General features: G+C 37.9%; 2 protein-coding genes across 2 annotated transcripts; both read right to left on the reverse strand.

Moving 5' to 3' along the window:
• Positions 1 to 941: 941 nt before the first annotated feature.
• LOC121021198 (olfactory receptor 52N4-like) lies at positions 942 to 1,907 on the reverse strand. The gene has a single exon (XM_040461430.1). It carries the CDS (start codon positions 1,905 to 1,907, stop codon positions 942 to 944), a length of 966 nt encoding a protein of 321 aa, XP_040317364.1.
• Positions 1,908 to 8,615: 6,708 nt separating this feature from the next.
• LOC121021202 (putative olfactory receptor 52P1) lies at positions 8,616 to 9,605 on the reverse strand. Its single transcript, XM_040461435.1, has one exon. It carries the CDS (start codon positions 9,603 to 9,605, stop codon positions 8,616 to 8,618), a length of 990 nt encoding a protein of 329 aa, XP_040317369.1.
• Between the last annotated feature and the right edge of the window lie 5,486 nt (positions 9,606 to 15,091).

The raw sequence follows: 15,091 nt of genomic DNA on the forward strand, positions 1-15,091 counted from the left end.
AAGTAATTCTTGGAAGTTGGGCAGGAAAATCGACTTTGCAATCTTCTCTATGTGCTCTGTGACAATGCTATAAAACTATTATTATTTGTAGCTTCTTACTTCATGTTAATTTAGAAAGAACTTGAATATCACACAGAAAATATTAGAGCCACTCTCTTAGTTAATTATCAGCTCAAAATAAGAAAAATAACTATTGTTCCCCAGAACTCTGTACTTCTAGAAATACATTTATTATATTATATTATATTTTATAACTGTCATTTTTATTATATTTCATATTGTTCTATCATTCATAACTCCTTCCAAACTGTGCATTCATTGAAAACCATCTTGAAGAAAACAGACAACCCACTAGTTGGGAAGGAAGCAATTATGTGAATGTCTCATTCTAGGAGAGATCCAGTCAGATACTAGGTCACCAAGTTTTTCATAAGACCCCAGGATCTTACATTTCATGATACTAATGACCTCAGAGAACACTTTCCAGTTTCGTCTTTTATAAGTGACTGAGAAAACAGAGCACTTTTGTGAATAATGAGAATGTATAATACATATTTCCCAAGGTTAAATCATAATGATCAAACTGGAAATTTCATTTACAAGTAAAAAACAGAACAATTTGAGTCATCTAGACCCAGATCATTAGTTTCATGTGATTCAGTTTTCTAGATAATTGGCACAGCTTCTCATTAGTATTTTTCTTTTTTGGAACCTAATAGTACCAAGACCTCAGCTACACAGAAAACCTGCCGGTAAAAAGCTCATATGGGGGTAATGTGGAATGAAAAATTACTTTGGTATTCTGCAGAAAATTTAATGGGAATAAATTGTCCATCATGCTTACCTGGAAATATTATATATCTATTCTGGGAAACTCTCCTGCCTAAACAAAAGAGAGTAGCATTCTTTCCCTTTTCACCCAACCCAGGCTAATATTCCTTTCATATGCTGTGGGATTTGAGGTTCTTAGAACCTGAAAGGATCCTGATGACACAGTCTCGTATCTGCTTGGTTTTCACCCCATAGACAACGGGATTCATCGTGGGAGGCAAAAGCAGATAGATATTGGCCACAATGATGTGACAAGATGGAGGAATTGTGTGGCCCCCAAAGCGGTGGGAAAAGAAGGAGAAGAAGGCTGGACTGTAGGAGAAAACAATGGCACAGATGTGGGCAGTGCAGGTGCTGAAAGCCTTCTGCTGAGCATCTGCTGAAGAGAGGCTAACCACTGCCCGGAGGATCATGGTGTAGGAGACTGTGATGCACAGGATGTCAAAGCCCCCAATTAGGAGGGCAACCATCAGACCATAGATGACATTGACCTTGATATTTCCACAGGATAACTTGGCTACAGACATGTGGTCACAGTAGGTGTGAGGAATTATATTCCCTCTGCAGTAGGGCAGGCGCTTGGTAAGGAAAGTGAAGGGAATGATGAGGAACACCCCTCTCAGGAAAGTAGCAAGCCCAACCTTTGCAATGACAGGATTGGTGAGGATAGTTGAATAGCGCAGAGGGTAGCAGATGGCCACATAACGGTCCAGAGCCATAAGCATGAGCACCCCAGACTCCATCCCTGTGAATGTGTGGACAAAGAACATTTGGACCAGACATCCATCGAAGCTGATTTCCTTGAAATGGAACCAGAATATGCTGAGTGCTTTAGGGATTGTACTAGAGCATATGAAAAGGTCAGTTAGGGAAAGCATGGCTAAAAAGTAATACATGGGCCTATGCAGGGAGTCCTCTAAGAGGATGAGGTAGAGGAGCCCACAATTCCCTACCATTGCCACAGCATACATGGAGCAGAATGGGAAAGAAATCCACATGTGCATGTCCTCCAATCCTGGGATCCCATTAAGAATGAATGAGGCTGGGGTCAGGTCTGTTTGGTTTAACATTAGCATCATCAACCTAGGATGATCATTAATCATCTTATAGAATTTGTGGGTCCTCCTAGATAGAGATAAGAGAAGAAAACATCTTGATCATAGTCACTGTCTTCATTTCTTTTGCCCTTTTCCCCCAAGATACATTTCAATGGCCAAACAACCAATTTTTCTGACTTCCGGGGAATATGAATATAAACATTATTTAAACCAAATAGATTACTTTATATCTGTGCATTTTTTAATTCATTCATCACCGTAGGCAACAAATACTTTTTATTGCTTAATAGCTGCCGAGTTCGTTAATAGACAAATGGCATCCATTTATAAAGGACAAAGTTTGGTTATTATTTTTTCTGAAGCTATTTTTGTTTAAATATATTATTTAAATACTGATAACTATACATATACTCCAGAAAAATAAACACAAAAAATCATTGGACTTGAAATAAATCATATTTTGAGAAAAAATATAGTAAAATCTTTTGCATGTGGGCATTAGGAAGTTGGAGATGGGGCTAGAAACAGGGCCCAATCATGACACACTCTATCAATTTCTGAATAGGAGGATTCTTCTAAGGAAATAGCCTGAGGGTCACCCTGTTTCTCAGATATCATATTGAAAAGTACAGGTGCCAGAATTCTTTAAAAATTACTGAAATATATTTCAATTACTATTATTTGGAAAATACAAAAGGAACCTCTAAGAATAAAAGCAGAAGGTAAATGCATAAATCACTGTAAAAATACTAACTAAACAAAACATTCCCATTATGAAACAGAAGGCAAAGGATTCCTAAATAAATCAATAAAATGTTAATGTGACAAAAGACAGATAAAATACATTGATTTGGACTATTAGGATAAATTATTTAAACTGCCCTATATAAGTGGACATAAATCTGTTAATTTTATAAAAATGTATATCAGCAGTACAGAAGGTCATATGATAAAGAAAACCAAACAACAAAGTAAAATAATGTACAATCATCAGAGAAATACATACAAAATTTGGAGTAGACCTATTAATTTCACATGAAGTAGTAATTAAAGCAAGAAAAATTGGGTCCAAATTATTTCAGAAATTCTGAGTAGTTCTAGTGATAGGATGACTTTAATGTTGACTAAATTAAAGTTGATTGTTTTAAGCATGACACTTCTACTCCATCTTTGACAAAATATCCATAACTTAAATCATGGGATGCACAGAAATCCTCTTATGCAACTTATTAGTATATAGTTGGTATTAATATGAAAACTTTCCAAATTAACACTTAAATCTGATGAAAGTGCCAGTTTTCAAATTAATGCCAATTATTTGGCTTTAAGGTAATATTTTTGCTTTGTTATTAATCTCCACTTAGACAAACAGTCAAAATATGATGGTCTTGATTACAGAGAGACTAGGATATCTAGGCCCTCTAGGACTAAAACTACAACCCTGAGTTTACCAGTGTTTTCAATGGATTTAGAAAATTGTTTACAAATGGGTTTACAACATTCAAAGAACTGTTGTATATCATTTACCAAAATAAAAATTTAAATATATATAGCACAGATAAATATGTTACAATACTGGGAACATAACCCTTAGAGGGCATGTTTTAAAACAACTTCTGGCACTTTTGTACTATTATTCTCTTAAAAAAATACATTTAGTCTGTAAAATTATAAACTCTTACTATTATGGTCATCTGTCTGCCTCAGTCTGTATCTCCTTGTGCCTCTAAATACCCACGTCTGCAGCTTCGTCTTTAATGTAAGCCAATCTTGACAATTCCAGACAACGCTTAATTCCAGGTCTTAATATTTCCCCTATAGCTTACTATAAAGTAAACTTCTGTATGTGTTTTTCCATAAAGATCACTTTAATCATTTAGGAATGGCTTTATTCTTACAGTAAATTTTAGGTTCTGTACAGGTTCAATTCATTTGCCAAATGCCCTGTTAGTGATATAAGTTTAAATGAAAGCAACCCAGTATCAATCACGAAGTTAATCTATTGCTTTAAAACAAATTTAAATTTGTTTCCAACAGTCTAATTCAATACCTCTTTCCAGAGAAAGGTACTGATATTTAGCTCTGGGTGTATAGCCAGTGCTTCTGGATGTTGCTACACCTCTCTCACCTTTCATAAAGTACTACTTTATCTACCACTCATTGTCAATCCTCATTTCCAGAATTTATAGGCAGTGATTTTTTTCTCCCTGTTTTGTGCTGATCTCAGCCTATGAATAACCAGTATTGTGGCTGAACTGGTCCTTGGGATTCTTATGATGACTGCAAGATATCTTCAGCAAAAACCATCAGAAAACTTTGAAAGACACAAGGTTTATTACTTACAAGTCCTAGAAATCATGGCACACCTGGGGCCACACAGAGACATCAAGGCGGGGTGGGAGAAGTGGTGGGCCTGGTGTTCTAACTTATATTGGAGTTGAGGGTGACACCTAGGGTATCTCAGGCTCACTCTTTATCAGTGAATTTAAAACCTAAGAATGGGAATTTAAAGCACAGGGAAAGAGAAAGAAAATTTAAAAAGTGGTCCAAAAGGTCAGTTATCAGAATCAATCAAGATCTGTAAAACAGAGGAGGTGCGGGATTATCCAGTCAAGTGGCTGGTAATATGTTTATCTGAGATAACATCTTGGAAGTGGGTGCCTCTTTGAAATGGATGCCTTGGCAATCAAAACTTAGCATTACAAAAAAGAAAAGCCAACTGTCAGGACTCACACTACATCCTCCATTAAAGCATTCTCAATTCTTAGCACATGACAATAGGTTTCTCCTGGTAAATAAAATTACAAAATATATATTGGCCTAAAATATATTTTGGCATAAGTAAGAATTTACGGAGTCTACCTCAAGTAAAATCAGACACTCATAAGGAAAAAAAGGAAGGCAGGTAAGCAGCAAGAGAAATTTGAACATAACTCTCATGACCTAGAATTGCTCTCTCTATATTTCCCATTATTCCATGACCTGGCGGTGGTCCATTCTTGGCATGTATTCCTGTATGGTTAAAAGAGTTGTTTATATAGATGCGTGGGCATTATGAACACCTAAATGGATTTTTAAGCCAAAGGTGAGAAATAAATATTTCCATCAGCCCCCACATCATTGTCTTGCACCACCTGACTTGAACTTAGGTCAATAGAAAAAAAACATTTATATCTGTGGGAAGGAAAAAAACATTTAGTATCAATCTTAAATCCTTTTTCCTCTTTACATCTATGTCTAAAATGAAAATCATCCTGTCACTAACCCTTAAATTTAATAGTTAAATACCTTAAGTTTTGAAAGGAAAACAAGATAAAATATATATGGTTCGATTTTCCAGGAACTTGGTTGTCTAAACATCACAGTCTCTGGGCAAGTTTTTAACTCTGGATTTTCTTGATATGAAGACTATTGACCTAAGCCTGAAGAAAAATGAATGTTATATACCCAAGTACCTCAAGGGAACATTTCAAAACATCACAGACACACTGCTGGAACTGGAATCGAGCTAACCTCCAGGGGGCCCAAATGGTTTTAGTTATTGATAAATAACTAAACATGTATATGTGTGTATGTGTGAATATATGTGCACATGTGTATGTCTATATCTGAACATGTGTGTATGCATGTAAATAGACAGCCGGATATAGATCAGAAATGAGATATTTTAGTAGAACCTAATGATTTCACTCCTGCAGGGATTTGGCTCCTTTCCCTATGAACTTTTGCAAAGACCCCAAGGGAATCAAGTTGAATATATTTAAATTATGTGATTTAAACTTTTTAAAATATAACTTTTTAAATTTTTTGAAAAAATTTTAAAATTCCATTTTGAAACATACTTGTCTCTCCATCGAAGTAACATTTACCAGCGTTTAGATTTTTTTTTTTAATGTTTTTAATGTTTACTTATTTTTGAGAGAGACCCAGAACACGAGCAGGGGAGGGGCAGAGAGAGAGAGAGACACAGAATCTGAAGCAGGCTCCAGGCTCTGAGCTGTCAGCACAGAGCCTCATCAGAGCTCTAACTCACGAACCATGGATCATGACCTGAGCCAAAGTCTGATGCTTAACTGACTGAGCCACCAAATTTTTAAATTTATTAATATGAGCATATGCCCAGGTAGTGCTTTAATAAGAAATGGGAAATTACAATCATTACACATATATTGCTATTTTTATAATTAAGAGTGTACAAGTAGCATATTAAATGTTCTTCCGAAAGAAGGTTTCTAAGAATGTAGTGTTTATTAAATAGATTAGTAGAATTTATTTATTTTTTTATCATTTGATATCCAGGGTTTTTTATTTAATAAAAGTGCTACAATATATATAATGTTCATGAATCATAAATCATCTTATTATTTATCTGAAACAAATTTCTAGTAGTGTATGAGTTTTCATTCTATCATGCCAAGAGCAAGTTTATCTTCTGAATATCCATACTAATTTTATTGAAGAAATTGATATGTCAATGGCATGTGAATTTACAGTTGCTGAATAGCTAAAGATATTGACATTTGATTTTCAGTTTCTAACCTTATTGTGCTCAGTTTTGAATTTTAAAAAAAATTTTTAAATGTTTTATTTATTTTTGAGAAAGAGAACACAACCAGGGGGAAGGGCAGAGATAGAAAGGGACAAAGTATCCATCCAAAGCGGGTTCTTCACTGACAGCAGTGAGCTCCATGCATGGCTCAAACTCATGAACCATGATATCATGACCTGAGCTGAAGTCAGATGTTCTGCAGACTGAGCCACCCAGCTGCCTCTCAGTTTTGAATTTTTTAAATTATTTCTTCCTTATGGACCTTCCTTTTTGACCTAATATAATTTCTTTAAGAACAAGAAGGAAAACATCATTGGCATAGAAGAAGAACTAGGATTGTGTGATATCGCAGAGGTCACAGCACAGAGATTCTGGAGAAGAATATATGGTCAATAATACAGCTTGTTGTAAGGAGGTCCATTAGAAAAGATTACCAGTGGCTTTGATGGCATATGCTTCACTGGAAACTTTAACTTGTGGTTGAAATCAGATTATAATGTAGGAAGGAATAGGAATCAAGAAAGCAGAAATAATTAGTTCCAAAAAAATATTTTCCAGACACTTGCATAAAAAAGGTCACTAAGGTCAAGGGAAATTTTGCTATTGGGTAACGTACCAAGAAATTTGAAGAGGTGGTGAAAACAAAAAAGAAGTGAGTGATAATCTGAACTCCAAAGAGCATATTTTGAGAAGCTTGCTTGATCAGAAAAAGGAATTCGTAATAAATACATACAGTAATAAAGGAGGAAACAATGGCTATAGATGCCAAAAGTTCATGTGAGATTTGGGTTAGAGGTAGTTTACTTCTAAAGCTTCATTTTTTTCTTTATGGAAAAAAAATCTTTCTTATAGGAACATAGAAACATCCTATGTTTCTTACGGGAACATAAAACACAGAGTACAGAATTGTCCCAGAGTTGGGGTATAGGTTTGTATGCAGGTACAATTGTAAATGCAAAGCATGAAATTGAAAGTCAGCTGGTGTTTAGACTTGTATAAAGATCTTTAAAATCTGTTAAGTATATCTCAATTTGAGGATTAGAATGATAGCATAATTAAAATCATTGCCACCCATGCATTGACAATCCTCCTATAGAACAATGTAATGATTTCCTTTCCTTTGAAAAATAGACAGTTTTCAGCATATTGTATTGAAGTCTAATATTTACAAACTATTTATCCCCACCTATGAGAAGTATCATTCATATTTTGAGGAAGGGAAGCTTTAGAAACCTGTTCCTTAGTGTTTAGCTCTCAGGATTGATAATCTCCAAAGATTGGAGGGCCTATGAATTTCCAGCTGGGGTTTTGTGTCTCCTCTACCTAACATTGTGGGATGGCTTTCTTTTCCTTCTAAATAAATGAATGCGTTAATAGCTAAGACTTCATAATCTGATTGGTTTGTATATGTGACTGTCTTTTATAAGTTTAGAGATAGAAGTCAACAACCTCTGGGAGGCCCTTGTAAGACTATGTAAGAATATTTGGACGTTGATTTTCAGGGAATAATACCCAGGTCAATTGGAATTAAGATGGCTTCCTAGAGGGTGAAGACAAGAATGTATCTGTGGGATTAATGTTCGGAGTTTAGGAATGAAGGGCTCCTCCTCACCTATCCTTTACTCTCATCCATAGAGGTCCTAGTGTTCTGTACCAGAGCATTCTAAGTGTCAGGCCTGGCTCTTCCGCTTGCTAATATTGCAGGTATTGGTGAGTCCCTTTCCTCCTCTTGGTTTCAATTTCTAATGGAGAAAATATAAGATTCATGCAAAAGCATGTAAGTCCCTGGCAGGTCTAATTTCTTTACCTGTGGCTGTGTATCCTATTTTCTTATCCTTGCAGATGGTAACACACAACTATAACCTGAAGTATGAGGTTAGAAATCCCTGCCTGATGTATTAGGAGACGGCCAGAAGGTAAGGGAAGTTCCTATGACTAGGCAGAGGCTCTTGTAACCTAAAGTGGAAGAACCTCCCCAGATTATACTTCCCTGGATGGCAGTTAGGAATGCTGAACCAACTGACCTCCTCTCTGATTTATTATTCTTTGAAATGGTATAAAAATTACTGTGGAGGATATCAGTGCCGTATTAAAACCTCTTACCAGTCTCAAATATTGAAGGCTGTTTCTTCTTGAAAATCTTTTCTTCTGGATGAAGTCCCTTCTATGCTACTGGATCACTCAGGTACCTTGACCCCAATTCTCTGACCCCTTTGAAACACTCTGACAACCTTTTCCCGGATTTCTTTGGTCTTAACTCCATATACTATAGGGTTAAGAGCAGGTGGGAAGAGTAGATAGACATTGGCCAAAAGAATGTGAATATGGAGTGGAACGTGGTGGCCAAAGCGATGGGTAAAGAAGGAGAAGAGGGCTGGTGTATAAGAGATTAGGATGACACAGACATGGGAACCACAAGTCCCCAGGGCCTTGGACCGAGCTTCATGGGATGAAAGACGAAGGACAGATCTTGCAATAAAGACATAGGAGAGACCAATGCAGAACAAGTCAACCCCAATGACCAAAAGTGCTGCTGTCAGCCCATACACACGGTTAGGCCTGGTGTCTCCACATGCTAGCTTCACAACAGCCATGTGTTCACAGTATGTATGTGGAATGACATGGCTTTGGCAGAAGCTCAAACGCCCAATGAGGAAGGGACATGGGAGCATGAGCATGGAGCCCCGCACCATAGCTACCACTCCAATGCGGGCAATGATGGTGTCAGTGAGAATAGTGGCATAGCGGAGTGGGTGACAAATGGCCACATAGCGATCAAAGGCCATGGCCAGCAGCACAGTGGACTCCATCATGCAGAAAGCATGAATGAAGAACATCTGTGCAAGGCAAGCAGAGGCTGAGATGTGTCCAGCTGCACACCAGAGGATGGCCAGTAGTTTGGGAACTGTGGAGAAGGAGGCAGCCAAGTCAATGGTTGAGAGCATGCACAGGAACAGGTACACAGGCTTGTGCAGGGCTGGCTCGGTGGCAACAACAACCAAGATGGTGATGTTGCCCACAACTGTGGCTGTGCTCAGGCAGCACACAGGGAGTGAGAGCCAGAGGTGGAACTGTTCCAGACCTGGGATGCCCAAGAGGAAGAAAACAGAAGGGTCCAGGTTAGTGTGATTAGGAGACTCCATGGTCTGGACAAAAGTTCTGGGCATCTTCTCTGGTCAGAAACCCCACACAGTATCACATTGCCTGAAGAGACAACAGAGAGCAGAGATATGAATGAGTTTTGAGTGACACCAACTATATAATGCTAGGCAAACGTCATCATCTGTAAATGGGGATAAGAGTAATAGCCCCTAGAGTTCTTAAAAGAATTGTATTGGTTAATATTTGTACAGAACTTTGAATAGTATTTGATACATAATACTTGTTAAATTAAATAAATGAATATGGAAAAAGGCTTCAAACAAGGATTTAAATAAATCAGAATTATCTTCTCATTAAAGACTATTGTCAGGGATGCCTGGATGGTTCAGTCAGTTAAGTGTCTGACTCTAGACATGGGTTCAAGCCCCACATCAAGTTCCATGCTGACAGTGTGGAACCTACTTGGAATTCTCTCTCTCTCTCTCTCTCTCTCTCTCTCTCTCTCTCCCTCTGCCCCTCCCACACACACTCTCTCTAAATAAATAAATAAATAAACCTAAAAAATACTATTGTTGACAAAAGGTATGGACGTCATTCATTTTTCTCAGCAATATAACACACACACACATATACACATACACACACTCACTCACACTCTTTTCTGAAATATGCAAAAAGATATGGTGGGACTATCAGTCCAGAACACAAACTGCCAACACAGTTAACTGGATAAAGTTGGGTATGTTTATTGTTTAACTTAGAAGGGATTCTGGTTTGGGACCTATGGTAATTATTTCTTGGTAATTATATCTTGGTAATTATTTCTAATCTTAATATTATCATAGTTGTTTCCACTCTTTTCATTAACCAAGAGAGAGTTTCACATACTCCTGATCAACCTACATTTGTAATTCTGTAAGATGCTCCATCCACCCTCTTATGTCTAGTTTCCATTTCCCAAGATGTTCAAGCTAACCCTTTTTGGACTTCATCCTATTTCTGAAACAAAAACTTCCAACCTTTTACAGTCTATTCCACCCTTGGGTTAATCCTTCATTCACATTCTACCTGTGGTTCTTGTTGATTTCAAAGAAAGGTTGCAGCCAAATCCTCAATTTCACTCTTCCACAATGTCAAGAAGTGATTTTGTAAGATGCCTGATGATGACTTATCCCTTGTTGGGAAAAAATCCTATACTACTTTCCTTTTTCCCACCTTTCCCACACCTGCCCTCCCTAAGAGTACATAGCCTACAGTGGGGAGTACTTAAGCTCAAAAGAACTATTCAGAACATGTGAAATCATGATGGGATCAAAACAAAAGTCTTGTCATTACGATAAAAGCTGGGAAATGCTTTTCACTGGAAGCTTTCAAAATGGGAATAAGAACTTTACTGGCCAGAAATTTGTTCTATGTATTTAACTACAAATATTTAATGTGAACCTCTTCTTTAACTAGACCTATGCTATACACTGGATAATCAGTTACTGTAATAACCAGTATAAAAAAGCCACTGATTCTAAGAAATTTATGGAGTTAGAAAATAGTATCAAAGAGGAATCAACTCTTTGTTACAACTCTTTCTTGTCTGTCAGATGAGAATAGAAAAAACTCTCCCATTCCTTAATGGACCAAATACTTCTCCATCTTCTGCACAGACTATCCTTCACTACCATTTAGGTGTGTTTAAGAGGACCCTCCCCCACAAAAAAAAAATTTAAAAATCACCAGATAGCCCAAACATGTTGGTAAACAAAATCAACTATTTGTTTTCTGAAATAAGGACTAACAGAAGGAGAGGAAGCTGGTGACAAAAGCCATGCTAATCACAGATCAGGGCCAATAAACCACATGACCTCTACAGAAGAAAGATAAATGTGGCTTGTACCAGCAGGTGGATACAAAGAGTCTTATTGGTCACAAAGCTCTGTGAGCTTCTGCCTAGGAGACAGAGACAGCAAAGATCTAATTTTCTAATCAATTTGACCAAGGGTCTTATCTTCCCTAAGGGAAAATACATCAAGGTGAAAGTTTGGACTTGTGTAAAAATATGACTATTATTGATGTTGATTTGAGATCTCCACCTAATATTCAGGCAAGACTGCAGTCCGATCTCATGCTTGTCTTGACATATTCTTTGAAGAGGTAGGATATTTTAGAAGTGTAGGACCTTGGAGTTTTTAAAGCAGAAAGATGTGGTGGTAGAAAAAAATTGTGGACATTGGAATTCATGAAAGTTCTTTGTACTTACCTCTTACTTCCAGTGCTTCCTTGGACAAGTCAATTTTCTTCTAAGATCCTATCGTTTTCTCATCTGTTTTTTTATAATGACAGTTTTAAGATTATTTAAAAATGTATAAAGTACCTAGTACAGTTTTTAGCCCATAGAAGGTATCATTAAACATCATTTACTATTATCATTGCCTTTGTTTTAATACAAAAGTGATCTCATCTCCAATACAGAATTCTCACACAGTTTCCTAAACCATCTGAAATCTAGTGTTAGCTTGAACATTTATGTAATAAGAACTGTTCAATTGTAGAACAAGCTAGCTGATAAAATAAATGTTTTTTACAATTTTTATCTATATGCTTTCTGGGGTCACATGGCAATCATTAGGGTACTGGAAAATAGCTCCCCTGGGTGCTCTCAGCTAGACTGGATGTACCCAGCGCTGGTTTTTATGACACAGATTTGCTTGAGGAGCTAAAGTGGATCTCTGCTCAGTTAACTGTCTCAATAAAAATAATGAAGCTGGAGTCAGAGGCAGAAGCAACAAAGCCTTGCTCACTACACTACCCAACCACTTAGTTTATGCCAGACATTCCTACAGTTTCAATTGTCTCACAAATTCACTCACCCATAGCCAGGAGGCTTAACTTGATGATTCTTCAATGAGCTTCCTTCCTGTGTTTTAGGTCTCAGACCCTATGCTTTTTACTTTTCTCTTGTGAAAGCTGGACTGGACACAGATTGCCACATTTCACTTGAGTAGATTGGCTCCTAGGTGATTGATGTATGTGAACATCACTTGCAGTTCTTGTGGTTTCTTTCAAAGGATCCTGACTTTACACATACCAGCCCCTCCATAGGACAGTGCACTCTTAGCAAATCACCCATGTTCATCACTGCCCCATCCATTTCATAGGAATGAGTCTGTAGACTCACAGCATCTCTTGTATAAAATAGTTTATGATGTTGATAACTATGTATGATCGTTCTCACACGTCAGCGTGAACCTGTCCCTCTGACTCAATCTCTAATCCAATTCTTATTGTGACATTAAAGCCAATGCCTTAGTAAGATAAAAGTCCCAACATCACGATTCAGGGGGAAGACTAGAAATGGAGAAGACTGTCCATGCCTGAAACCACACCACAGACAAAAGGCTGTCCCTGTGTCTGCACAAGAGCATGGCTAAGTGTGGGCTACTTCTGCCCATTGTGAAAAAGCTCAAGGCCATGAAAAAGCTCAAAGTAATTGTTTTAGAACCCTAGACCATGAACAAGTTTAAGGTAATCATTAAGGTCCAGCTAATTCCCCTACCCAGTTTCTTGCTGTTGATACAGTGTCTATCTATTTCACACACATTTCCCTCATATGCTTAGTGGGTAATTATTTCCTGTTAGTAATTTCAGGAATATCACAGTAAATGTCTTGAACTTTCTTCACAATGCCTCTCATTTCCCTGGTCTGGCTAACATATCACTTGCTTCTTCCTTCGCTGGCAGCTCCCCCACTCTGTTCCTCATTCCAGCTATTTGGCCTAATGCCAAACTAAAACTTCTGTTGTAGGAATCCCATTAACTGAATCTCTAAATCAGACCACACAAGGATGTTATTCAGCAAAATCCCCTTTCCCAGTCTCTAAATATTCTCCCTGCTTTGAAGCAAACTTCTCATCACCAGTTGTATAGATAAACTTCTCTTAAGGGCTAAGAAATGTCTTTTCTAGACTCTTTCCTTAGCCCAGACTCACATGACTCCAGGAGAGCTGAAATGAAAAGGTATTTGGAAGGTGGTTTGGAAGCATCCTCAGAAGATTTAAAGAACATTACTTGTCTCCCACCCTCAACTATCTGAATGCTGGGCTGAGAGGCTGTTATAATGATGAAACCTATCTTAAAGCACCCCCAGAGATTTCAGTAGCTTGCACTGGGTTTATGCCTGGAACCATCTAGGGAATTTCTATGTTCCATAGGAAATTGAGTATCTAAGCTTTTGTCTTTTGGTTGACCAGATGAGAATATGGAAGTGAAGGCAGAGGCTTTTGTTAAAGAGGCAAGGAAGGAGTATTTGTAGTCTACTCTCTTGGGATTCTTTCTCTATTTTTGTTTTGTTTTGGTTTTAATTCAACACATATTAGTGTTGGCACTATTTATCTAAGGGCACCTAACATTTTAGAGGCACTGAGGCTACAGGGACTGTGGGTATCTGATCTGGATCCCTCTCTGTTGCCAATGTGGACCCATTCCCCAAGGATCACAGGACATGCTTTTTTTCCTGTTCCCCTCAGTGATTATCCCTGGCCCATTCTCTATGTTTACTCCTTCCTGGGACTCCACTATCAGAAAAAGTTTACTGTGTATGTCGCAGACTAGCCATTGTCACACAGCTGCAAAGCAACTGGCTTTGTGAGATGTCTTGTCATATATATGTGTATATATATATATATATATATATAACCCGTGCAAAATGTAGCAAGCTGGTAATGGAACTCAGTAAGAAATTACACTCATATGTAGAAGATATGAAGGCAGTTTCTTACCATATGAAGCGATTTTATTGAGAAGATTTATACATGAAACATTCCCAAACCTCTGTCTCCTGGTGTCCTTTGCTGAGAATCTACATTCATTGTGTTTATCTCAGTAAACTGTGTTGTCAAAGAGCTTCTTTGCATCAAATCCACAATCCAGTTTTCTCTGTGTCTAATTCATTCTTGGCCAGGACTTCCATACACAGTGAATTTATCTGCTATAGCCTCACCACTCATATACTTTACTCCATCGTGCCTCACAAACTTCTTTTAGATCATAAACAAGTGTCTTAAACTCCTCTATCCAGAAAACCAGCCCAGCCATCATTTAGGACTCCAAATTATGGAGGGAGACTTCCAAAAATTGTCTTTGCAAAATTATGGTCTCTGTCCACAATTTACTGCAGGACTTGGCCTCTTCTTCATCTTTCCAAATACTCCCCTGGTTATTTTCTCCTCTAACCACACCATATTTAAATGGATCTATCTTTCCTATGGGCAGTTCCCACAACTGGACCAGATTTAAATTCTGGCCAGCTGCATACTATTGATCCTACCTCCTAAGACTCTCTAAGCCAGACGCATTTGAACTTTAGCGTGTTTCAAAATTACCTGTAGCTCTTATTAAAATACAAGTTGCGGGGCGCCTGGGTGGCGCAGTCGGTTAAGCGTCCGACTTCAGCCAGGTCACGATCTCGCGGTCCGTGAGTTCGAGCCCCGCGTCAGGCTCTGGGCTGATGGCTTGGAGCCTGGAGCCTGTTTCTGATTCTGTGTCTCCCTCTCTCTCTCTG

The sequence above is a fragment of the Herpailurus yagouaroundi genome, unplaced genomic scaffold (assembly GCF_014898765.1).
Source record: "Herpailurus yagouaroundi ecotype Mexico unplaced genomic scaffold, PumYag 255, whole genome shotgun sequence".
Classification (NCBI taxonomy): domain Eukaryota; kingdom Metazoa; phylum Chordata; class Mammalia; order Carnivora; family Felidae; genus Herpailurus; species Herpailurus yagouaroundi.